Below are 27587 nucleotides of genomic sequence, written 5' to 3' on the forward strand. Positions count from 1 at the left end.
TTATATATATTTGTATCACTCATTAAGGCTTAAATTTATGCGTAATTGAGGATGTGGTCGTGAGAGAGACAGGTGGGTGCCGTCACAGTTGGCCTAGCTGTCTGCTAGGCCTCGTCTCAGCTAGTTTGAGGTGTTTGTGCCTTTCGGAGGATTTTTGCATACAAATATCAGAAAAATAATATGTGCTTACTGTGCAATTAATTCACTCACAGAATGTTAGAAAGTCTGTGCTCCTATATTTTGAGATGAGTGAAATTATAGTATTATTTTATTTATATCTTAGCTCTCATTAGCATGTATCTGTGTAACTTAGCTTGTTAACTAGCTAATGAGCCAGCAAATAAGTTAGTCATGGGTTAGCCTTTGAGCAAGATGCCCAGACGCCCAGAAGTCTCAGCTCAATGCACACCCCACCTCTTTGCCCATTTTTTGGAATAGCTGGGTGTCAGGTGGAGTGATGCGCTGATGCCCAAGATGGCGACAACGGAGCAGCCCACTCTGAGCTTCAAAACCGCTCTTCACAAACCCCCATGGAGGCTACAGCTATCTTTATTTACAGTCTGTGGGTTACACACAATGAATTTTGGTGACAACAAAACAGTGAATATACAAAACAGAATGTGTTACAAATTAGATAAAATACATACAATACAATACAATACATACATCCATTCAGAGAAACCTGTGCAATGGTCTTAACACCAGCCAACCAATGTGTAAGAAAGCTATTTACAGTTGTAGTGCAAAAAATATCATGGGCTCATAAATTTACAGGAAATCAGCTGGAGCCTTGTGTTAGCTGTCAGTGGGATCGCAGACTCTATAGTGCTGCACAGTTTACATTTGCAGCAGATCTCCTACCTGTTAGCCTTATATAAGCAGGAGCAGCTCTGAAGACTGGCACGTTTCCCTAAAAAACACAACAGGCAAGACCGAACAGCTTCCTGCATACATTTCCTTGATGATCCCCTTCTTAATCCCTTTGCCAGGAGTTATTACAGCCCTAAAAATCACAATGACCTTGTATGGAGTTTGGAAGTAGAAATGGAAGTGAGGGTGGTGGGCAGATGAAATTCAGTTTGTGGAGATGGATGTAACACAGCTGGAAAACATCAGCTTCATTTGACAGATAGTTCTGTCAGTATCCTCCTAGTGTGTCTGTCTGAGTTTTAACCTCAGCTTGTGAACGACACTGATGATGTGACCATTTGAAAAATAGGCCCCATCGTCGTCTCTCTGTAGCTGCCTCTCCTGAAGACACCTTTGGGAGTAATAATGTCTGAGACTGGACAGATCCAGAGTGAAGAGAGACCATAAAGCCCCTCTGGGAACAGATTCACCACAACTGGTGTGTGTCCTGACAGACATCTAGATGCTGATTTTAAAAGCCTGATGATTGTGAGTCATACATCTCACTGTTACTCAGTCACACATGCACACAAGCTGTCTGAAGTTCAAAAAAATGCAGTTTTGTTATAGCAGGTTATTTTTGGGCTTATTTTAAAAATGTGCTTTTTGCGGTCAGATACCATCTTAATACTATTTTGACACATTGAATACCAACTTTATGAAAGGTCAAAATTCACAGAACATTACACATTCTGTACTCCTTAGAGCAGTGGAGAATCTTGTTACACTCATCATCATCATCATGTCATTATACTCCCTGTTTCCTGATAATCGGACATGACCTCATGCTCATGAAAACTGAGGAGAATTTTATTATAATAACTGTCAGATTTTGATTTCCTTTGATTGTTTTGAAACCAGCTGAATAATATTTGCAGTAGATTGGTATGATGACTCTCAGAGGCTGCATGAGGAAACAGATCAGATCCTGTGGGGGTTGCATAGCTCCTTCCCATGCTTTTTTGTGCGTATTGTGTATTGTTGAGGGAATTAAGTCAATTGTGAATATTTGGATGATGATGTCTTGTCTCTTGGCAGATGTCTGCTTATTTGATTAGGCCTGGCGTCTGGCCTGAGGCTGCTGTCCCTCACAGGCCTACAGCGGTCTAGAAAAGTTCCTGCTCCATCCGTTTATTTGTACCAATAAGTCCACTAACGGACATCAGGACAGGCATCTGGACCACCACTGCCCCACTCACTTCTTCCTCTGTAGTCATACATCTGTAATGCATCCGTCAGCACAGCACAACATTAGAAAAACATGCAGCATAAATGTAGAAAAAAATATTCAGTTTCTGTTAGAGGGCAGGTGATACTTTATATTATATTTGAAAAAAACAAGATTAAAAATCTAAAGCCGTGCTATCAGCTCCATGTAGCTGTGTATGCTAACAATAACAATGCTAATGTGCCTTCTTAGTTTAACATTTTCTAGTGTGTGGAAACATTTACTCTATCTTTGTCATTATCATTATCGTTATAATCAGGAACCCATGAGTATCTGCTCAGAATCTAGTGGTGGACCACCAAACCTAGAATGATGTTTCTAGCACAGCTACAAGTTCATTTAAGCAGAACTATTTTTAGCAGAATCAGTCCATTAAAAGTAGCGCAGCTGTTCCTCTCTTTCTACCTTCTTGTAGTCCATGCACTATGAGGAATCGAACTTTGCAATGATGAACTTTCCAATCAACTAAAATAGCTAAGATGAAACATGGATGGATGTGGTGCCAAAACTACAGTTTCCTGCAAACTACAAAACTAATACTCAAATAATGGTATCTGTTGCAACTTTTATTTTTTAAATCACTTTCCTTTTTCACTTAAAGGTGCAGTCCAGTGATTTAGTATTACATTTCCATTAAGCTAGAGGACTCTTTGGGGACAAGAGACAGATTAAAAAATGAACAGAATGAAAAAGCAAAGACTGAGTTATCCCCAACTTTAGTCCATAGCATGAGGCAAGCTCCAGCAATAGTGGACACTACACTTCCCATAATGCATCCCTTAATCTAATCCATATTTCATTATACCCTCTTTGGCTGGCAAATACCTAATTGTTTAAAGCTCCATGTGCTCAGTTTGTAACACAGGCTTTCTCTTACACATGTATTCTCCAAGGCCAAGCTGATGACATCATCAACGTTAGCCTCTGTAGAGCCACAGAAGACTTATGTTTTCACTCTTTATGACAAGTAAACCGGCCTTTATGTTTAAAACTGGTGGAATTTCCCTTTTAGATATTTGTTTGATCAGTTCACTCAAGCTGGGTTTTTTTTCTTTATTTGCCAATCACACACATCACTTGTCTCCTTGTCTTTCAGGTCTGTCTCTGGACCACCAGACAGTTTCTGCAGTGTCTCGGGTTCGTCTGTCAGAGAGGGAGGAGGAGAGTCTGTCCTGTTACCTCAAGGCCTGCGACGCTGCTCTGTCCTACCTGCAGGAGCTCGATAAGGTGGGTGTTTATACATGTAGAGTGTGCATGACATGTAAGCATGTTTTTATGTTTGCGTGTGTTTCTGTAGGGTCACCGACCTGGAAAATAGAAATGTGTTTGTGTGTCTGACAAAAACTTTTGCACATGCCTTTTTTCCCTGTTTTTTTAATTCATTGAATAAAAAGTATGAGTGCAGTAACGTTTCAATAAATGCTCACATTTAATGTTTGTTTGCTGCAGCGTTGTTTTTTTCTCCTTTTCACTTCACACATCAAGAAAATAGGGAAGTTACACAAACTCTTCATACATGTTACAATACTTCTACTCCACTTCATTTATTTCGCAATTCATATAGCTGCTGCTTACTTGTCAGATTAATATTTTCAATGAAATATGATGCACTGTTGTAGATCAAACTGCACTACATCATAGAGTCGTTATAATTAGCTGTGTCTTAATTAAAGTACTGCTTACATGTTCATGCAGCAGTAATAATGACCCATTAATGTAAGAACTGGGGCCATTCTGCCTCATTAGTATTTGTACTTTTGACACTTTACATTCTGTTGCCAATACTCTTACTTGAGAAAGGTTTGGAATGGAGGACTTTAATTTGTAATGTATTTTTTTACAGTGGTATTGCTACTATAGTTAAGTAAAGATGTGCATACTTCCTCCACTAGTGTCATCTGTATCACTTCAATGTGCTGATTTTATCTGTGTTCATTAACCGAAACCACCAACCAAAAGCATCTAAAGCTTACAGTCATTTATTTACCTTTGGATTTTTTATTAATGTGTACCTGAGTGTAGTGAATTTAAGCTTTGCTGTGCATGTGTTTTCAGGTAGTAACCACGCCCCACACCAAGACAGCCAAAGCTAGTCTGCTTCCCCCACCTGTGGACATCGACCTGGGATACTTCCTGCAGGCTGCATTGCAGAGCGCTTACATTTGTCTGCTGCAGAGGGGGTGAGTCTACCAAGTGTATACACAACAAACAGCACACAACACAAACCCGGAGTCTGCCTTCTTTTGCTCTTCGTTGGCCATTTGCCTGTTAAAAGTTTTTTTAAATAACTTAACTTGACTTGTGAGAGTTAAAAGATGTGCAGCAGCAAAAAATACCTGCATTAGCTTCAACATGACGCACTGTGATAAATATCTACCTCCTCTACAACAGTGCAAGTCAACTAAGGATGAAAAGTCTACCAAATACATTTTCTTCTTAATCAGGGTCATTTTTAAGATTATCAAAAGTGACAGAATGAACCTCTATAAATTGATTTTTGTTATATAATTGGTTGCCGGCCTTATGTAATCACGGACTGGAAGTCACAGTTTATCCACCTGTATTTATGTGACGTCACTGGTTATGCAGTATGTTTAGTGGCTGCAGTCTTTTGCTGATTCATACTCGTCTGTATCGGAGGGAACCTTGGGCTTTGACCTCCAGTCTTGTTTTAGAAAGTGAGGAGGAGAAGAAATCAAGCAAAAGCTTTTCGAGCTCCACATGACCCCAGTGCAGCAGAGATGCATTTTTCATTTGTGACCAGCAGGTGCCAGTGTTGCTCTTAGGCTTAGAGAAGCAAAGTCCAACAAGTGCTGCACTGTCACATTCGTTCAGTTGTCAGTTTATTAGGTACACCAAGCTAAAACGAAGGCAGTCTAATGCAACAGCCTAACAATGCTCAGCTTTTGTTTGAAACAGTTTTAGAGAGGTGTTAATTCAACTGTATGATCATTTGGAGGCTGCAGTTTGTTGTGCTGTTGAATTGAGTTTTTTCTCATAAACCAATAGTGTGGACAAAACATTAGAAACACTAGATAATGAGAGTACTACTGTTTTTTGTATTTATTACAACTTCACAACTGTGTGTGTGTGTGTGTGTGTGTGTGTGTGTGTGTGTGCGTGTGTGTTAGTCATCTTGCACAGGGTGCTCACCAGCTGCGTAGGGTGCTCAGGGTGGTGGAGTCACGAGGGTCTCAGAGCTTTAGGAAGGTGAGGTGTCTCACGTACGAACATACACACACACACACACACACACACACAGAGAGAGAGAGAGAGAGAGAGAGAGAGAGAGAGAGAGAGAGAAATAGTGACAGTAGTTTGCATTGCTAGCTTCTAAGCATTCAGTATTCTATAGCTATATATTGAAAGATTATTAGGGAAAAGCCAGTCATTTTTTTTTGGATGTTAATGAAATCATATGTCAGGATCTTTTTGCTAACACTTTATGCATGTTAACAGGCAGGAAATTTAATTATGCAGTTTGAAAAAAAAATTCTGCTCAAAATATGATGAAAACAAAACACAATGCTTTGAACATTAAGAAGTAATTTCCCTGTTTCCATCTGGAGATTAGACAATGGACTGATGAGAAAATGTGTATAGCTAAAACTTATTAGGTTAACATTTGTACAGTATGATTAATAATAATTACTTGTCATTACCATGTTTCTGTATGTATTATTATCATATAACACTGTAAGCTCATTGACATGTCCGTCCAGCCAGGATGTAAAATTATTGATTATTTATTGCATTGCGGTTGCATCCCAGTCTGCAGCAAGGAAGCTAGCAGAGGTGCTGCTGAGCTCAGTGAGTGAAGACAGCTACTGGCCCCCGCTGGGCCCCCCACCCCCATCCTGGCTCCACAGAGAGGGAGCTGCCGCCTCCAAAGACGCAATCTACCCGACCGTTAAACCACCGCAACGTTACAGCACAGAGTGGTTTGTGTTGTCTTTGTTTCATTTAGCATTTTCTTTAACCCAAGCTCAACATTTAAGATAGTTAATGCCACCTGTGATTGTGTTTTGTTACTCTGCTGCATCAACTAACCATTGTGTACAAAGCAGTTATCTCTGTAGGTTTTATTTTCCTTTTGTCCAAGTTTTACTTTCATCCCAAGAGCATCACTTTTGTCCAAGTTACCATCCTATCAACAACTGCAGATCTTGGAACTTGGTGCCAGTTTTTCTTTGTTCAAGTAGTTCTTGTATTATTTTGTACTAAAGACTATGAGTCATCAGCAGGGTGGTGTGAATCTGAGCCACATCTTACATCTCTCATACAAAGTAAAATAACTCCCTTTTCTATGGAAACCAAATTGGCATTATGTAACGCAACTACCAGCAGAGCGCTCACTATAGGCTACCAGTATACAATGGTTCATCCAAGGTGAGGACTCCCACAGCGCACCCCGATTACTTCACACTCCTTCCTTCTCTTATCAGTGTGATGTAAAACTCAACTTTTATAGATACAAGATTTTTGGCATCTATGAAAATCAATACTACACTGCAAAAATGCAGCCTACCGGTAAACAAGCAAACGGAAATGAATTTGATTATTCAATCATTATCCAACAAACCAATTCAATTATTAACAACAATGATTATATAACAAACCCATGATAATGTAGCCTTCTAATTAATTAACTTGTTTGGTTCTATTATAACAACAATTTTCCAGAGTACTTCAAAGTTATTGAGAAAGACAAATATGACAAATAAAATAGAAAAACATATTTGGGTTGGACCACAGTCTATGGGATATCATAGGAGCCGAAAGTACAGCTTTGACAAAGGATACTGTGCACAATACTAACATGACAATGGTCCAACAAAACACATGAGACAAAGAAGGGCTGTTGTTTGTCATTAGCAGTTTAAGATGAGTGTAAACCTGTGTTGTCTAAAACAAAGTCACATGGTTTCTTAAGGTTTCTTTGCTGTGTCTTCAGAGGCTGAGGTTTGAACTGTACCTATGGTTTACTTGTGTCCCATAGAAACCACCTAAGTGCCACTTAAGGTCATCATATGTGGGGTTTCATTGAAACCTTCTGGATGTTTTAACTATATTTAAGGTCTTATGTTTAAGGACAGATGTCTAAAGCTCAGGTCATTCATTTATCACACCAGAAAGAGGGTCATTATCTGACAAACTGAAGAGGTCAGTTCGTGGCAACTATAATGCAGAACATGCTCAGTACCTGCAGATACTGTCAGTGATGTAGACAGGTGACTCCTGTGAACTCACATGTCTATTCCACTGTAAGATGATATATTAATCATAGATTTCATATTTATGTATATTTTACAGTTTATGAAATCACAATAATTGGAAGGAGGCAGTTATTGTAGGGGTAACATGCTTTATTAGCTAAGCTACTCAGATGCTCAGTGACACAGCAGCAGCCCCTCATTTTAAAACCTACCAAAGCTGGGAAATGTAGAAGAACAGTAACATACCATGGTATCAACATAGCACAGCATGAGCTAGATAATAAGATATAGCACAACATAACATTGCATAGCATAAGGGCATAACAGAACAGAGAGAACAAAACACAGAGAAAAGAGAACAGAACAAAGAACAGAACAGAGAACAAAACAAGAACAGAACACAACAGAGAACATAGAACACAGAATATAGAAATGAAGAGAACATAGAACATAGCACAGAACAGAATAGGACATAGAACAGAACAGAACAGAGAACAGAACATTGAACAGAACATAACATAACGGTCCTGACAAGACAAACTGGTTATCTGCATCATCACACATGAGTGTATCACCATTTTGTTGCCTCTTTCCTGCATTTCCCACTTTGCAGGGATCCTGCGCTCGTTGCTCAGGCCCTGCGAGCCATACTTAGTCACCGCCACATGACTAATCCTGCCCACACTATCATAAGTGAAGATCTAAATCCATGTCTGAGATTAGAGGGAGAGGTTGAACAGGAGAATTCACCCTGAGGAATAGCTGTACTTCAGTATTGTTCATGGCTTTTGTCATCAGTTACCTCCTCTGAAGAGGAGAAAAGTGATGGTGTCTGGTAAATGTGTCCTTGAACAGGACACAGAGCTGACCAGAGCGGGAAGAGGGGCACAGAGAGTGATGAATTAGGGGAATGGGAGAGGTAGAGATGGAATAAATGAAAGAGCAAGTCAGTGTGTGTGTGTGTGTGTGTGTGTGTGTGTGTGTGTGTGTGTATGACATCTGAGATAGTGCTGTGTAGTGATACACCAAGGGTGGTCCGTGTTGTGTTACAGCACCACAGGTGAGACAGAAACTGGACACTCACTCCTGGCAATCTGGCAATCTACCTACGGACAAGCAGCATATGTGTGTGTGTGTGTGTGTGTGTGTGTGTGTGTGTTTGAGGGATAGACTTCCTGTTCTTGGTACTATTTCCTGTTTCCTGTGTCCTGGCAGTTGCTTCTGTCCTCAGGACGTGGTGGAAGAGGCAGTGTTGCTGCTGCTCATCACAGAGTCCATGGTGAGATATACGCACACACTCACACACCATTCTCTGACTTTTTGCTTCCTGGCGTTTCAACACATTTCTTGGAGATCCCTTTAGCACAGACCACCTGTCCAACCACTTTTTGCTTCCTTACACCTCCTCCTTTTCCTCATTACTCCTCCTCTTCTTCACCTAGTCATCTCTCTTCTTCCAGGCCAGTGGCGAAGCGGTGATCAGTCGTCTGCCTGACCAGGCCGAGGCTCGCCAGGTCAGTCTGCAGGATGCTGCCTCCGTCTACGATCTGCTCACCATTGGCATGGCCAGGAGGGGGCAGTACGCCATGCTGTCTGAGGTGTGCTCACACACACAAACATACACACTCATGCTGGAGGTCTTAGGGGAGGAGAGCAACAGAGTGAGAGATGAGATGTGTTAGTAAGAGCTTTGCCTTTGCCAAACTTTTTAATGAATGTCTTCATCACTGTGAGACGAGGGGATTAAGTATGTTTTTCTCCCACTGTCTCTCCGTCTTCTCTCATCTCTCAGCATCTCCTTCACTGTCTGTCTTTTTCTGCTTCCTCCTCCCTTCTTATTTCACTTTTTTTGCTCTAAATCCCTCCTCCATTTTCTCACTTTTTAACAAAGTCTGTTGCCCATCTAATGTGACCTCTACTCCGATGTGGGACGTTGGGAAGCAGAGTTTGGAGGTTTTGTCTCAAATTAGGTCTGTTCACCTGTCTGACTGGTTCATAGATAGCATCAGTCAATTTATAAGGACGACCACACACAATCACACTGAGGTAGTTCCACCTACACCAGTGGATCAGTTTGCTGATATCTAAGGCCAGTATGAGCCATTTATTAAAAACTTGATTCCATCCATCCCTCCGTGATATGATGAATAAGATTCACTGTGATCGGTTACATACTTACTTTAGCATTAATCAGTTCATGGGATGTTTGCTGCAAACTCTGATATTAATATCAAATTTCAGTTCAAGGATGCAGGTATTAGCATTAATTTAATGCTGGATTTTGCAGATGCGTTCCCATCCTTGACGGAATAACATCCAAGGAAAATGTTGAATGCTTGTATTTAAAAAAAAAGACAAATTCAATGCCCTGAAATATCGACAGAATAAAATCAACTACTGGTGTTGGTGAACAAAAGGACATACATATGATGAGCAAAATGTGTCAACAGTAAAAGTAATCATCATGCATGATGGTTATGTTGTTGAACTGATATGTACAGAGCAGTTTATTGTTGTAGCTGAATGAAGTGGAGCTTGTTTAACTTTATTCAGTGACTGGTTGTTCAACCTATAGCGATGCATCATATTTTATAAGATGAGAATTTACTGGGTTTTTTTAGGTACTATGTTTTTTCAGAATAAATATATTAGAGTTAAACATTAAACAATATTCCTCTGAAATGTGGTGGAGAAGAAGTATAAAGGAATATAAAATAGAAATACTATTAATACTAAATAATATTGTACTTAAACCTGCATTCATTCATTTTTTGTGGCAGAGCAACAACCTGTAAACACAACGTATCAGCGTTGTGTTTACAGTGTTATTACCACCTTTTTAAGTTGATATGGTGATCGTGTTAGCAAACACTTACCTGTTTACACACGCAGCAGATACAGAGCAACATGAGCATGAGCATTTATATTCAATATCCACTCTGCTTTTCACTCTGTTTTGGTTTCCACTATGTACAGAGGGACATAACTCCTCCTTAACTGCTAAATGTTCCACTGTTTTCATCTGCCAGTCTCTAACTTGAGTTTTTTTCACTGAAAACATGAGAATGAGCGTACAATGAGAGCAGTCAAACTAAACCAAAACAGTACAATTATAAATTGGTCCAAAAGTCAAAAACGCTGAGCTGAAAGATGATAAAACACAATCTGGAGCAGTGAGTGATAATAACTTTGGTGATAATTCTCTGCATAACACACAACACAGCACATATTACACATAGTCATTAGACCGACTGAGAATATAAAAGCATTGATTAGTGCAGCTTCAAATACTGTTATTGAGTCACTTTTCACCTTGGCTGTTTTCTGTCCCAGTTTGTTTGAACCCTAATTCAGGCTCTGCTTGTTAACCCTGTGAACAGCGGTTAAAATGGGATTTGTAATGGGATGGGGCCTGAATTAGCAGGGTTAACAAGGGTCAGCACTGTTATGTAGCAGCAAAGATAGTTGCAGTTTCAAATGGCTTTTATAAAGACCCAGCAAGCATTACTGAAGCGTTACATTTCATACACAGTTCATTCATTTGTCCATTTAAGAAATATCCAAAGTCTATTCAGTCCACAGTTAATCAGATCACTCAGGGGACATCTGACGTCTGCATGGTCAGCAACCTTCCTATTAAGTGCACATTATTTAATCAGAATATTTGGGCAGACCTTTCTCCTGGTTTAGCTCACTCCTGCATGACTGACAGCATCTAACTGAGAGGCGCTCCATGCCATCCTCTGCTCGTCCACACACACATCAATCACATCATTATGTACTGAATCAGAACAGAGTAGGTGGTGTGTGGTGACTGACAGTCATTTCAAGCTTAGAAGAATGTAGCCAAGGAGAGTGGCCATTCAGTTTAGTGATGATGTAAAGGAGAAAAAAATTAGTGAATAAATTCAGTGTTCCTAATCCTGGTTTTTCTTGACTTAAAACATGGCTTTCGAATGGCATAGTGTGAGAACAGTTCGGACACATTGTTTTTTGGCTTAGTGCAGGGTTACCTGTCCAGTCCCTCTGCTGAGCCCTTCTACTTACACATCCTACTTGTACAAAGTGACATAACCAAGACATATTTGTGTGTCTGCGTGTGTGTTTCTTCTCCAGTGTCTGGAGCGAGCCATGAAGTTCTCATTCAACGAGTTTCACCTCTGGCACCAGCTGGGCCTGTCACTCATGGCGGCCGGGAAGGTGAGCTCATTTCTCCTTATATACTAGCAGCAGACCCTCACACACACACACACACACACACACACACCATGCCACACCCGAAGGAGACATCCATCTTCTGCCATGCCTCTGTCCTGTACACTGCGGTGCTCCCTCCGCACCCTCGTGTCCAGACGTGCAACAAATAGCATCGCAGCTAAGTGTTCTGTCTGCTTGGGGGTGGGCGGCAGATGGGTTGGATTTTTTCTCAATCTGGTCAATTAAGATATCACCAAGTAATTGACAGAGACAAAAAGTACAGTAAAAGGGCATTCAGCTATCTTTTTATTCAGCGCCCACCACCATCTGCTACTATAAAAAAAAAAACCTTGAAATTATAGAGAAATAAAATTGAATCCACTTCCTGGTAAGTAAACGTAAATACTATTTTGGTGTTAATAAGCTGGGAATCCTCACGAGGAGAAGGAATAGCTTACAATCCTCTCTCTCTTTCTCCTTCTGTCTCTCTCAGTCCCTCTGAGTGTGTGAGTGCGTCCATGTGTGTGACAGAAAAATTGATCTGGGTTGCAGGATAAAGTGACACTGCAGATCAATGGAGAGCTCTAGAAATAGGCTGCTCCCTAGAAGGAGAAGGGGCCGCCTCAGTGTCGTCAGATCCGCTTCTATTTAGGGCCAGCCGAGAGTGTGTGTGTGTGTGTGTGTGTGTCCATGTGTGTGAGCGCATGTGTGTGTGTGCACGTGGTCCATTAATGATTGACCTACATGTATTAAGTGACTGTGTGTCTAAATGGGTCTATTAGGGCTGTGTAAGGACAGTTGATGTGTGTTTGATACACTCGCTTAAAAGTGATCCATGTCATCTGTGGCTGCATGATAACTGGCTGCCGCGTGCACATGAATCACAATTTGTCACTGACATTTGTGTGTGTGTGTGTGTGTGTGTGTGTGTGTGTGTGTGTGTATGTGTGTTTTCCAGGGGGTTGGTGCTGTGTCTGTATTTAAAGAATGTGCCAGGATGAGACCCGAGGACCCTTCATTGCCCCTGTTGGCTGCTAAAGTCTGCATTGGTCAACTGCTCTGGGTGATTACACACACACCATCTACACAAACTTGTATGCAATTACCATAACATACACACACCTGCAGTTGAAGGTCAGGCCTCGGAGCATGAAGCATGCACATACATTTGAAAAGTCTTTTTCTGTCTCAACATCTTTGATGCCATGGGTGTCCTTGCTGTAATGGTTTTGCACTGCATTTCCCAGAGGTACTTGTTGCTGTGGATGTGTCTCTGTAGGTGGAGCTGTTTTCCATGTCTGTTCAGCCTCGTGGTGACTTGTACTGCTCTCACTAACTCCTCTATTTAGAGAGCTACCACTGTTTCCCCCGAGGATTTTTGTTCAGCAGCGGTGGTGTTGTGCACACGTCCGCAAGAGTGTGATACCAGACCTGTGGAGGGATAGATTAAAACCACCTATTGTTACAGATAGGGTTATTCGTGTTCTCCTGCCATCCGTCGTCCATCATAAGCTCTACAGAGGATCGTGGTGGGGCTGCAGCCAGGTTCATCCTGGACAAGGTCATCAGTCTATCACAGGTGTTCACCATGTCATTTCGTGTGCGTGTTAATTTACCTGAAGTTTGAAGGGTTGTAGAGGCCTTTTCTCTAAATTTTAGCTCTTTGAATACCTCCACCTCCAGTACACCTGGCAGTACTGGTGTTTCTTAAAGTTTCTTACAGACATTGATGATCTTCAGACATTGAATTCTACAGATTTTTGTGATCCCCTGACTTTTCCTCCTGTCTCCACGGGAGGTTGACTTTTGTGGTTTTAAGTGAAATGCCTTGACAACAATTGGATGGATTCACATGAAATGTGGTGCACACATTCATGTTCCCCGCTGGGTGATTTGTAATAATTTTGTGATAGAAAAAAAGAAAAGAAAAAAAATGAATCTGTCTAGTACCTTTGTCTATGACCTAAATGCCTTCAAAACTAGAGATATTCCCATCAGCCTCAGTGGTACTTTGAGTTAGTGCTAATTAACAAATGTTAGCATGCTAACACACTAAACTCAGACGGTGAGTACAGTAAACATACTGTACCTGCTAAACATCAGCATGCTGGTATTGTCATTGTGAGCATGTTAACATGCTGACAGTATCATTGATCTAAAGCACCACTGTGCAACCAAACAGAGAGGCTAGCATGGTTAAGTTCTCTCAGTCTTGTTGAATATTGTGTAACATTACCTGACTGGGCCAGAGGGGAAACCACTCATGGTCTTTGAATTAAAACAAAACTCATTAACATGTGCTGTGAAAAGCAGCCTAAAGTAGACATCGCTTTGTATTAAGGGGTTACAAAATACAACAAAATATGAACTCATCACAAAGACAAATGGTAATAAATGTAAAGGTTAACATTTCACAGGATTACAGTCATAGTAGCAAGGATCCATTTTCCATCTGGAACTAATGAGATATTGCAAATCTGCATGTGAATGCAACATCACGGACAATCACTCCTGTAATCCATGCATGTTCATATTTCATTTAGGTAGACCTGCCCCCTCAGCTTCTGTTAACACTTATATGATGATAAGCTGAGAGGTGAAGTTGCGTCATAGAATTGTGTAGCACATGGACTGGAGGTTTATAGACTAGTGTGCATGATGTGTGTGTGTGTGCATGTTTTGAAATGCGGCATGTGTGCATGAAGTCAGAAAGTCATCGTGCAGCATCACTGCGTCGCTAATGTTTCGGGATTGACACTGGGGTCACTCAGGCAGATACGCATCACTATGAAGCCCAGCCAGCTTGGATAGTCCTGCTGTTGATGATCTGGGCAGGAGGGAAAAATTCATATCAACAGTAGTATTTAGGGTGGAAGGCGGAGAGAGAGGGAGAAAGAGTGAGCGTGAGGGTGAGTTAGACAGAGAGAGAAAGGGGTCAGAGATTAGAAAAGAGGAGCTAACAGGGGCGAATGGAGAGTGCACATCTGTCAGTGGCTGGAGATCATGGCAGGCCGGAGACACTAAGGAGCTTACAGCCTTAATCACAATGGGACACTATGGCCATAGTGCAATGGGGCATTACATAAATGGGCCACCATTATCCACCATCAGCTCCACTGGACAGTCTGGACTGTTATCTAGCCAGCAACATTGATTTGCTTATTGTGTTGGCCCATTAGCCCACAGACCAGACCAAAACTTCATAAGAATTTTTTCCTATTTGTTATTTTTTCAGGTTTTCATAGTGCTCCTGTACATGTATATGAAACAGTACAGGATGTTAGGGCACATGAAACCCTCTCCAAACCTGTGACATCACAACAAACTGCACGACTGGCGATCTGAAAGCAAAGCTGCTTTACTAAATTCCTGAAGAGCAGTTTTGCAGATGCAACATTTCCCCCCCGACAACAGTGGCATGTTCTTCTTTCACACCATTCAAGGGAGGAAAAAACTTAATCCTCCTAAGATGTGCATGTGTGTTTAAATGACTGGCTATTGTGTGCTGGCTTTGAACTCACAAGGACTGGATTCAGAGAAAGAGACACACAGAGAGAGAAGAGAGGAGGAGGATGACGGGAGGAAGAGGAGGAAGAAGAGGAGGAGGAGGGGGAGGGAGGGTGTCAGAGCAGTTGGCTTGCTGTTGCGCTGGCGTGCCGTCAAAGGCATTACCCCCCTACGCCCACCTACCCACCTGCCTGCCTGCCACCAGCCATACCTCAAACGGAGTGACACACTTTTTCCTCGGCTCAGAGCACCTCGGCTCGGCTCAGCCGCACACCGCCTGCAGTCTACTGCTGCGTGTGTGGGCGAGTGTGTGTGTGTGTGTGTGTGTGTGTGTGTGTGTGTGTCCTTCAGCAAACTCTGCGTTGTCCTTCAGATGAATGTACTCTGAGTAAACTCACACCAGGCTCAGCCATCAATACTCCATTCCCTGCTGCACTTCAGCCTCATTTGCCTTTCAGTGCTACAAAGACTTTTCCTGTCAAACACACTCATATACGAGAGGATTTTTCAGGTCCTGCTTACAGCACAGTACCTCACAATGGTTCTGGGAGAATATTTTCAATATTATAGGTCACTGGTTTCATGATGTAACTGGATTTGTGCATGATAGCAGAGTAATTCTGTTTTACCTGCCCACTGAAGTACATACAGTTATGACTGAGCATGTGTGTTTGTATGTGTGTGTGTGTGTCCAGTTTGAGGAGGCGGGGGCTCTGTCCCAGAGTGTGGTGTCTATGGGGGAGGAAGCTGGAGAATTTCTTCCCAGGGCCTACATGGCTCTGGGCCTCTGCTACAGTCTACAGGCCTCTGATGGTATGGATACACAAACTACCAAACAAGCAAATACTGTTACTGTTACTCAGAAGCGAAGGCAGCAGGCCACAGAAGTCTGAGGACAGAGTATGGAGGACCAGTGTGATGGAAATAGTAATAATTTATTAGTTGATAACCAGCTGTCCAATAAAAATAAGTATTAATACAAATTAATTTAATAATTTATAGATTAATAGACTAAATTACAAAAGAATTCATTATTTGATCTTTTAATAAGCAATAAAAAGAGGAATTATAAAAAATAATTTGCAAATTGAATATTAATCCTCAATAAATACAAATTAAAAAGGGGTTTACAAACACAACATAAAACAGTCATTCAGTACATCATTTAGAAAATACATTAATGACTTCATAAGTAAATAATGGAATTTAAAAGTCTATTTGAAAGTGCAGTTTAAGAAGAGAAATAAATAACTGGATTCACAAATTTAATTAAGAGTACAGATTTTAATCAGGCATTTTAAAGGGTAATTTCCTTTCCCATTTACATATCTATTTCCATGCTGCTTTTCCTTTTCCTTTTAGCTATTTGATTTGCTTCTCACCTCTTCATTTAGCCTTTCCATGCCACTTCGGGTCTTGCACTAGTAAACTGATGTAAAACAATGAAAATTCACCATGGGCTGTAACAAGCTGTCTGACTGGCTATCCCCTGGCATGTCATATGCACTTGTGTAACTGGGGTGTGGGAAGGAGAAATTCAGGGTGGGTGATGACGTTGAGGGTGTCTCCTATGGTGCAACACTCTCTGAGGGTCGGAGCTCCATTTCACTGTCCCCCAAAGCTTTTGATATATCAGTGTTGGTTATTTTAAGAGAGAGTGAAAATCAAGGCAAACTGCTCTGGCACAAACATATACAGTGAAGTTCCTAAAAGGGATTTCTTGGTTCCCTAACAGTTGTTAAAAGATAGCTAGGCATGAGGTGGTGAGGCTCTCCAACCAATCAGAGAGCTTGTTACATCCCATGGCTAATGGGAAATGTCTGATTAAAATCTGTGTTCTTAATTCAATTTTTGAATCCTGTTCTTTACTTAATTTTTAAATTGCATTTTCAAATAGAATTTTAAAGTCCATTATTTATATATAAATACATGAATGTATTTGTAAATGAGGTGTTTGTTTTATGCTGCTTTTGTAAACCCTTTTTTAATATGAACTATTTATGATGGATTAATATTTATCTAACTTGTGGTCCTCCATAGGGATGTGGTTGGCAATCAACATAGGTTTCTTTTAACTGTGTCAATGATCTTTCATAACCTTGTGGTTTAGTTGCATAAAATTAACCAGATCTTAAAGTTCAATATTTTGGGAAAACATATTTATTTACGTGCTTGCCGAAAGTTAGATGAGAAGATTGACACCACTCTCATGTCTGTGTATTAAATATGAAGCTACAGCCAGAAGATGGTTAGTTTAGCTCAGCGACTGAAAGTAGGACCAAACATCTATCCTGTGCACATGGCTGGTCTAAAGCCAGCCAAAGCCAAAATCTTTCAAGTGTAAAAATGGAAAGTTGTGGTTTTCCTTGAAACTCTGTGCCAGACTATTATTGGCTGGGCGCAGTGACCTCCTGGAGTGTTGTCACCGTGAGGTTGCCAGGAGACCAGCAGAGGCTCCAGGAACTAACTGTGTTAGCCAGGCTAGCTGTCCATTGTCAGTATTTATGCTATATTATGGGTCACATAGGTATATGTGTCATTTTAAAAAAGGAATGACAAATGACCCACTTTGTTGTTTAGGTATGGGGACTTGTTGTACATGTGTTGCTCCATTTTATACAACATAAACTGTTTCCTGTTAAAATGCTTGAAAAAGTTAAAAAATAAACTTGTCTCTGCAGCTACTCTCAAAGAAGATCGGAATAAATTCAACAAAAAAGCACTACAAGCTCTGAGCAAGTAAGTTTGGTTCTTCATTCAAAGCTGAAAAACTAGTGACAAATGTTAACATGCTAACAAGTACAGTATGGCTGTGGTCATTGACTTTTTTATATGTTGTTGACTAGTTAAATCTATAAAAATGCTTCAAATGCAACTTGTTTTTGTATTATTTTATCCCACTAACACCCAGGTTTTTTAAATTTACAACATATATGGTAATCAAAAAAGTTTAATATCCTGCCATTAGAACCATTAGAGCTTTGCTAACATCACTGGTCTCTCTGCGCCCCACAGGGCTCACTCATTAGACCCCCGGGATGCTCAGATTGCTATGTACCTGGCTCTGCAGCTGGCACTCGTGCGCCAGGTATAAGAAAGCAAACAGGAAACATATTGTATGTTGTCAACAACAGATATTATTTATTAGAAAACATTGCAGATTGTTAAATTATACCTGAGAATGTGTTTGTGTCTGACAGGTATCGGCAGCCATGGAGCCCCTGCAGGCAGCTTTAAATCTCCATGGGGATGACTTACACTCCCTCCACCTGCTGACCCTGCTGCTCAGCGCCCAGAAACACCACCGTCATGCCCTGGACACCCTGGGCCTGGCCCTCAGCCAGCACCCTGACAACTTCAAGTAAAACCCACTACACCATCCCACTCACACACGCAACAGAAAATGTTGGTAGAAGTGTTGATGAATCAAGGATAAGGTGCCGGAGGATTGCTGCACTTCTGTTTGGAGTTTTTTCGTGTGTGTGTGTGTGTGTGTGTGTGTGTGTGTGTGTGTGTAAGAGTAGCTCCAGTGAGTGGTGCAGCGAGGCCCTGTCCTAACACTAGTCCTCTCCGTAGGGATAGGGTGTCTCAACTCTACTGTGTTAGAGGCCAAGCGCACACACACACACACACACACACACACACACACACACACACACACACACACACACACACTTGACGCCTTATTTAGATGTGCCAGAGTGGAGGCCTGCATTGCGGTACCTATGCCCCTCATACACCCTTACCCTTTTAACACTGCAGCTCTGACCCGAGCCCCAGTCCTGCTTTCCCGACAGAACTGAGTCATCCAGCACATAAACTCACCCGTCTGCTTTGCTAAGCAGGTTAAAACATAGTAAAACAGACTTGGATGTTTACACTCTAATCATTTTGGGGGCATGCAGGGATTTAGTCATTTACTTTACGACACTTTGAAGGGACACGTCACGGTTGCAGGAGCTCAACCTGTGACCTTTTGGTTGAGGGTTGGTATCTCTAACCATCCATCTGCCATTTTACCTTCGTGCCAAGTCATACTTGACATAGACTTAATATGTGCATACTTGTTATGAATAGTATTATTGCATAATATCATGTAACTTTATGTATCAAAGTTATTGAGAAGGATATGGGATAAGTGCAGGAAGCTTACGCTAATATTTTGCTGTTATATTTAATCATCTTGAATTTTGAATTGCTTTTTTGTGTTGATTTGTTGTTAATTTTATAACAAAAAAAAGTCACAAGGTGGTGAAAATTATGAATTTCTTTCCTCCATTTTATTCTTGTCTAGGTTGAAAAAGGTTAAGTCATATGTCTCATCAAGAATTCATATTGAAAATAAAATAAAATTGTCTGAGGCAGGTTAGTGGCTGTACATGCCCCAAAGATGTTGCATTATCTCTCGGGAATGTTTTCAGTTAGTCGCCCTCAACAGAAACATTAAAAACATTTTGATTAGCTGTGGAGGAAGCTCTATTGTATCAGAGATAGACAACATTGACTCTCCAGGCCAATTATTTCCCACTAACCATGACATGGAAGCATGTTGCATCATCTCTCTGATGCGTTTTCTCCCTATTTCAAAGCCCAGTAAAGCATTTCATAATACAACCATTTGGGGTCAGTGTTGGCCTCCACGGTCTCAGCACAGACAGATGGGGTACATCCATACATCAGGAGCGAGAGGACGAGAGAGGAAATGCAGAAAAACAAGAAAAGTGTTGACACAATGAAGGGAAGGAAGGATGTAAGAGCCTGCCAGGAAGAAGAAAACACAGAGACAGAGTGGGAGGATGCAGGAAAGACGATGGCTTCATTATTGCACAGGCTTTACTGATCAGTGCTGTATGTACAATTAGAAGATGAAATCTGTTCTCTCACTGTCTAGATGCACAATTGCACACTTAGACACACACAAACACACACACACACCTACCTTCTCCATAGAGACACTTGACTGCTTTGACCCATTTAAAGAGCTCTTTTCCAGGCTCAGCCAATCACATCGCTCTCTGTGCCAGGAATCCCCATCGCCCCAGTAACCATGAGGTCATATGGGTAGAGCAGGCAGCATCAGTTGTTGTTCCCAAACTGTTGTTATGGAGTGGTAGAGAGACACTGAGTCAGAGAGGAAGAGAGAGAGAGAGGGTCATGCACATCTACATATCTGTAGTTTGCTGAACAGAACAGCTGAATTAAAATGACTTGTTACCGAATGTCCATTAACTGTACTGTTACCTCGAAGGTTTATTGATCTTTTTTACAGCATGCCAGTAAAACAAATTTTAACCAAACCAACTGAGAGCTAGAGAGGGCTCTAGGCAGTATATCTTTGCATGGGCCTGAATTTTCCACCCTAGTCTGACCTTACACGATTGATTCGGGCCCAAAGCTAGCCTGGGACTAACAGCTCTGTCTCTCTGTCTCTCTCAAAATAAAGGAGTCCACTGGTTTGAGTTTAGTAGTATAACAAATAAATGGTCTAATTTGCTGTTATATCAATCTGTCCATAATAATTGAGTAAACACCTCTGAATATTATATTATAGAACTAAATGTTATAGTATGTAATAAAGAAACGGAATTACAATATATCAATACCCTTGAGACGTTGCAGATCCCAGAGTAAGAAAATGAAAGATTGAGACAGAGAGAGAGATTATAATATATAATATAGAAACTTTTATGCTAACAATGAGTTAAATGTGTAATGTGAAAAGTGTTTCCTATAGAGAGAAACCCATACACCATTTCAGCTCATTGTTTTAGTGTTGTAGTGAGTTAGCAACCACCTGGTAAACATTTAGCAGCTAAAGAGCCAGATATATCCCTCAGGAGTTGGTGGACTTGTGGATACAAGTAGGCCCAAATGTATTGAACCAGCGCACGTCTCCCAAACTTCTACAACATGCTTCATGGCCCTACTTATATATGAAGCTCATAAACTCATTGGTTGATCCAACTTCCTGCTGAGAGGCAGGTTTAAAACAGACACATTAATCTTATACTCAGGATTTCAATAAAGGTATAAAATAAAACAGCTACATGATCGTCTCCAAATGACACCTGTGCATGTTTGCTTACATGCAGGCAAAGAAGAATGTTGCAAGTGAGAGAAGGACAACATTATCAGTATGCATTGCAAATAATGTATTACTGTAACTGTATTAATGAAAGCAGTGCTCGATTCTAACATTTGATCACTACTGTAGCCCTAAACAAAACCCAAACCTGCAATATACAAATGAAAATGAATCCAGACCCAGCCAGAATATATCAATACCCTCGGGACGTGTCAGGCTGAGGCCGGGTTGCAGATCCCAGAGTCCGAAAATGAGAGATTGAGACAGAGAGAGAGAGATAGTCAGAGTTGGTGTTTTCTCAGTAAAAAGCTCATTGAATATCATTTGCTTTGGACGTGTGAGCGAGCATCTGAGATCAAAGCTCGTACTGTGCGTGGCGCTGGGCATTCCGCGACAGTTGTGTGTGTTGTGGTGCTGGGGGATGTGGGTGTACATGTGCACCAGATCGTAATCTTGCACATGCATGTTTTTATGTCACTGTGTGTTCTTGTGCGTGTGTGTCTGTGTGAGTATGCATGCATGTGTGTGATTCTTGTTAGCCACTGCGTCTCTGCACCACAACAAACTGTCAGCTCACTGTAGCATACCGAATTTCTCCTTCCTCCTTTTCACCCACATCCTCTACCCCCGGCTTCTGTCTTTCTCTCTCTCTCTCTCCTACTCCATCTCTTCCTCTTTCTTTCTTCCTTTCTCGTCCTCTCTCTCTCTCTCCTTGCCTCTCATCTTTTCTATCTCTCTGTCTCTGTTTCGCCCTTTTCTTTGAAATTTTAATCACCCAGTAAACAGGCATACATTTCAATGTGAAATGTGATTCTGCCACAGATTGAGAGAGTTGAGGAGAGAGAGGGGGAGGGTTGTGTGTGTGTGTGTGTGTGTGCGTGCGTGCGTGCGTGCGTGCGTGCGTGCGTGCGTGCGTGAGACAGAGCAAGAGAGAGAGAGAGTGATCGTGGTCTCACAGTTTGTACTAAAGAGAATGATTAATCCCAGCCTTTGATTCTGCATTCATCTAACGGGATGTTGCAGCATGAGCAAGTGTGTTTGTGCGTGTGCGTGTGTGCACATCTGTACAAGTGTGTGTATAAGCATGCACATGCAGGCCTGGCTTATGCCTTATGCCTTACAAAGCAAGCATGTCTGCACGGGCTTGTGTGTGTTAATCTCTATGCATGTACTACGAGTATATAGTATATGCTGGAGAATGATGTGTGTGTGTGCACTTGTGTGTCTGCCTGTAGAGAATACACACTCTGATCTGTGGGAGTGCAGAGTGAGTAATACTGTAGATGTACCACTTCTTCAAGGGAACATTATCAGCTATTTTTATATGGAGTTTACGCTGGCACTCACTACTCTTAGCTGGCCACCACTGAGCATTTATACTGAGCTACACTGTTCGCTGTCATCCGTCCTCACACACTACACTTTGCACACACCAGGCTCATTCCCAGGAGGCTGGAAATGACAGCCTTTGTAATCTGATGTGTAGTTGTGAGTGTTGTAATCATGATGAAATCTATTTTTCTGGAACTACGAGGGAAACACTAGTGTGTGTGTGTGTGATCGAGTTGTGAATAACAAGGTGGAAAACACTCTATCCTTGGATGACTTAGATCGGTCCATGATGTACCAGATGCCATGTACTCATGGCAGACCACTTCAGAGAAGTTTCAAACATTGCCCTAACCTGCAGAGAAAACAAGTCCTGTATTGTAAACAGACTTATACTAGACAGACCTTTTAAAGGAGCTATCTGTAAGTTTGGCTATTACTGCATAGCCAATGTGAGCATTAACAGCTTTCTTGAAAGCTTCACCCTCTGAGCAGCACTACTTCATCAGGCCAGACTGGGCACTAGACTGACGGGCAATGGCTAGCTGGTTAGCATGCTAGCTTCAGTAGAAGGAAAGAAGTGATAGAAAGAGAAGCAAAACAGGAGTTAACATTGGTGTAGACTTTCATTGATTACAGCGTGACACCAAGTGAATGAGATCAGTATTTGTGTTAAAAAAAGATTAATCGAATTTAAGAAAGAAGTCAGTTCTTTGTATGTGTGATATACACCCACCCTCCCGCCTTGTCACGTTTCGACATGAGGATGGATTTACACCATCACGATGCCAATAAACACTATGCCACACTGGTAATGGGGAGCCTAGAGACACACAAAATCACACACATACTCCAGTGCACCCCTACTGGCAGGCGTATCCTTAATACAACGTCCTTTGGCGAGCACTTGTCATCAGCTTGTCAAAAAATCCAACCCCCTTCCTCCCACATACATACACTTTCAATTTTTTCTTTTCCCAACATCCCTCCATCTTCTCCTCACACCCTCCACACACACACACACACACACATACACACACACACCCTTCCCCCAGTCATCCACCGACCCGTGAGTTGGTAACGAGGCGCATTTCACTGAGAGTTTTATCCCCTGACACGAGCTCATCCAGCTCTTCTATTGATCCTCACCTTCTCTCCATTCCCTCATCCATGTCTTCGTCCTTCCCTTTCTCCGTCCCTCCATCTTTCCTCCCCCCACCCTCTTGACAGGAGAGTACAGAATAATTGGAAGAGCCTTCAACAACAGGGAGGCAATGGACAGCTAGGCAGGCGGGCGTCAGATGTGGTGAACACCCTAGTCTCCCTGTCTCTCTCTCACTGTCTCTCTCTCTCTCTCCATCCTCACACTCATGGATGAGTGATGCCTATGACAGACTGCATCCTCTGAGAGCCCCTTCTGGCAATTACTACACAACCACACAGACACACATACACACATCAGAGACTCCCACATCACTTAACCAGTTGTCGTCAACTAAAAGGCCGAGCGGAAACACTCTATGGCCTCTACTCATCAACCTCTCAGCGCACCACAACACACACACACACATAAACACACAAACATGCACACACACTCTTACAGCTTGTTCTTGATGACTATCTTTACCCCCACTCTTTTTGTATTGATCCGTGTGTGCCTCAGTCCACATGCATCAGTTAGATGTTGATGGGCCCGAAGCACTTACCCAGCAACTGTAGAAGCCCAAACACTCCCACAAGGACATGACTGTGTACATGTATGCTCATTTATACACGTCTCTATTTTTACAGCCAAATAAGCAACTGGGATAATATCTGCTAGTTTCCAATGCTCATCCACAGAAAAGTTTCTCTTTTCATTAGTGGACACTGACAAATATTGGAAGTCTTGCAAACCCACAGTTGTTAACAATGTGTGTGTTCATACCAGCTAATGTGATCAGTGACAATAAGAACAGGTTTGACTGTGTTTGGGTCCAGTTTACAGTTTAATTTCCGTACGGGTACAAAAACAGCAGATATTTTACTGTATAAGGGCACTAAAGTTATAGCAACAGAACATGAAAAACCACCACAACATCAAACACAGACGAGTAACGTGTTTGTGTGTGTTCTGTGATACAGTTTGCTGTTCACAAAGGTGAAGCTGGAGGAGGCCTTGTTTGGACCGGCTGCTGCCCTGCAGACCTGTGAAGAGATGCTGCAACGCTGGCAGAGCCGCTATGATGTCAGCCGCTCCAGGTGAGTGTGCATATGCGGGGTCTGTCTTATTGTGTACTGTAGAATGAGCAACACCTCACTGCTCAAGCGTTTTTTTTTTTTACAGCTATGCATGTTGAAGACAGGAGGGAGAAGCCTTTGCTGATGTGGTATTGATTATATTGATTATTTATTGTGTGTGTGTGTGTGTGTGTGCATGTGTTCATGCACTCCTTTATTTCTTTTTTTGGCTGGACAGGCTACGGGCCAGCAATACTGAGTGTAGTGGGACTGAGTGAGTGATGAAATGACACCATTGGTCGTCCAGCCGAGTGTTGAACTTTCCTATTGGCTGATGCTCTTTCAGAAATTATTTTCAGTTTGTATTACATTATATGGGTGGGTGGGTGGGTGGGGGTACATATACATATGTACATATATACTGCTTTCTATTTGATTGTGCACTGAAAAATGTACTGTAAAACTAAATCTGGATTTAATTTAATGTTGAGGCCCACTTGAAACTCAGTTACAGAACAATGAGACAAACATTAATTGGCCATTGATGTGTAAATCTAAAAATAAATCTACACAAAATGTTAATAAAAAAAGTTGATGCAAAAGTCTCAAAGAAGCTTCTAATTCTAAGGTGAGTGTATGTAGTCTATATCTGTGCTTGTATTAGTGAGTGTGTTTGTTTATGTATTTTTTTTACTGTACTGTACATGTCTTCATTGGTGTGTGTGTGTGTGTGTGTGTGTTGCAGTGAGACAGATGACAGCAGCAGTATACCGATGGCTGAGAAGACAGAGGTCAGCCCCGGAGGCAGGAAACCCTCCATCCACCTGACTCTGCCGGACTTCCAGGACACCTCCACTGGTCTGCTCTCTTGCTGGTTTAAGTCTTTCTAATGAGAGCCTGTCACTGTACATATTTGGACTGCAGCATGCTGAATTGATTATTTTAAGTTAAACACATCTTTCTTCCTCTCTGGTGTTGGGTAAATACCATTGAAAAAGGTGAATGTGCAGGTCAGTTTAAATCCCCCAGCATTTGACCTGTTATGGATTCAAACTATGTTTGCCTGTCTGCAACCCAGCTTTGAGCAACATGTGCAGTTTAAATATCAATGATCTGACTCACCTCCACGTCTGTGTTTCAACCGGATCATGGGTCTGTACACTTGCCATTCAGTCACAGGAAATCTATTGATGTTCTGAAAATTAACAGAGAATGACTGTTTGTGTCCCTGAGCATGGCTCTATTCTGTCATCGTGTTATTTTCTGATGGCAAATGATCAAGAGATCTCTGTTACATGATACATCTTGTCATATTGAAGGGTTTTCAACAGAATTTTAATGTTTTTATCAGTTATCTGGGAAAAAATATTGTTTCCATGTGTTTGTCATTCAGTATCTGTAACATTTTTTTATTAATTGTAACCAGGATGTAGTTTTCTATTGTTCCTTAAAAAAGTACAACAGTCCTTTCTCTTCCTTTCCCACAGGTTCATTGAGCCCGTCATCAGTCGCAGTATCTCGCCTGGAAGCAGCGCTTTCTGAGGTGTCGGAAATCAGCTCCACCCGTCGCCATGGACCCACCTACATCTGGACCACCCTGGAACGCATTTGGCTACAGGCTGGTATGACAGTGATACACGTCGCTATAACACGAATTTTCAAACTTTGAGGGTGGGATCTCTTGGGAAATTGGATTTGAAATTCCTTCTGTCAACAGGGAATTTCTTTTCACTCTTGGTTGAGGTGCAGGGTCAGTCTATTACCATGTAATCACAGTCTGTGCCACATGGGAGTTCATTGGCTGTTGAACTGAGAGAACAGGGAAATTCTGCCCATGTATTTATTGACTGTGAACTGAAAAAAAGTTGGCAATGAGGAAACTTTTGTTGGAAATTGACAATCAACAGTCATCACACTCCATAGTTCTGTGTTTCCCAGTGTTGTTAAGCTGTATGGATAATAATACCGTTGGCAAGTGCAAAATAGACAAAACATTGATTTCAGACAATGAAAGCTTTCAAGTTCTCCAGTTCTATTTTTGAAAGATAACAGCAATAAAACCAAATAACAGTCTACAGCCATGCTGTATGCAGCTCTGTGAGGCTGTATTTTGTACAAAGCTGTTTTCAGCTGAATGCTGATGTTACTATGTTTATAGTGAAAAAGTAGCATCGCAGATAGGATCTTAGTTCAGTGTGTTAGCATGTTAATATTTGCTAATTAGCACGAAACACAAAGTGCAGCTGGAGCTAATGGGACTCATTATTTTTGTGGGTGTTTTGACCCTGGTAGTATTAGATTTTCAGGGGAGTAACCAGGGTCATTGGATTCATCTCCTAAGGACCATGAATCTCATTACAATTCATCCAATAGCTGTTAAGATATTTCAGCTGATGTTGAAAGTGATGAGCAGTACACAGTCAGCATGTGAATCAGAGTAGTGCCAAACTAAGTTCTGAAGATGTCTTGTCTGACCATGGGTATATAATACCAGGTGTCACATGGTTGCAACATTTTACCGCCTCTCACTACATATAAGGTTCAACTTTATCCGAAACAATAATGTGTGAAGATGCTATCGGTCACCAAAATCCACATTGACACATGTTCTTACCCAGGTTACATGATACTTGTTCTTTTCCCTACTTAGCTCATCCTTGACATTGACCAGATTTGGGCAACATTCTCTAAGTTTAGGCTTTCCGCCTACCTCCTTATCTATAAAACCTTGGTTACCCTAGCAATGGAGGAGACTGTCTCTGGCTGTCCACTATCAGTCATAAAGGTGTCCAAACATTGTACAACACAGTGGAGGTCATTACAGCCTGTGCCCTGGGAACGCAGGTGGGGTTTAGGAAAACAAGATGAGCACTGGGGTGAGGAGACCCAGTCCAGA

General features: G+C 41.6%; 1 protein-coding gene across 2 annotated transcripts in view; it reads left to right on the plus strand.

The window, feature by feature from the left end:
• ttc7a (tetratricopeptide repeat domain 7A) overlaps positions 1–27587 on the plus strand; it is a 50092-nt gene that overhangs the window by 4364 nt on the left and 18141 nt on the right. For both annotated transcript variants that reach the window (XM_023425939.2, XM_087179192.1), the window contains 15 exons: positions 3234–3364; positions 4193–4317; positions 5269–5347; positions 5909–6078; positions 8569–8632; positions 8814–8951; positions 11470–11553; positions 12509–12613; positions 15753–15870; positions 17739–17796; positions 18073–18145; positions 18258–18418; positions 24596–24712; positions 25437–25549; positions 26179–26313. In XM_023425939.2, the coding sequence (XP_023281707.1) occupies positions 3234–3364; positions 4193–4317; positions 5269–5347; positions 5909–6078; positions 8569–8632; positions 8814–8951; positions 11470–11553; positions 12509–12613; positions 15753–15870; positions 17739–17796; positions 18073–18145; positions 18258–18418; positions 24596–24712; positions 25437–25549; positions 26179–26313 (1671 nt within the window). The remainder of the gene's footprint in view (positions 1–3233; positions 3365–4192; positions 4318–5268; positions 5348–5908; positions 6079–8568; positions 8633–8813; positions 8952–11469; positions 11554–12508; positions 12614–15752; positions 15871–17738; positions 17797–18072; positions 18146–18257; positions 18419–24595; positions 24713–25436; positions 25550–26178; positions 26314–27587) is intronic.

The sequence above is a fragment of the Seriola lalandi genome, unplaced genomic scaffold (genome assembly GCF_002814215.2).
Source record: "Seriola lalandi dorsalis isolate HSWRI2012SDOR001 ecotype SW California unplaced genomic scaffold, Sedor1 jcf7180002054795, whole genome shotgun sequence".
NCBI classification, from domain to species: Eukaryota; Metazoa; Chordata; class Actinopteri; order Carangiformes; family Carangidae; genus Seriola; species Seriola lalandi.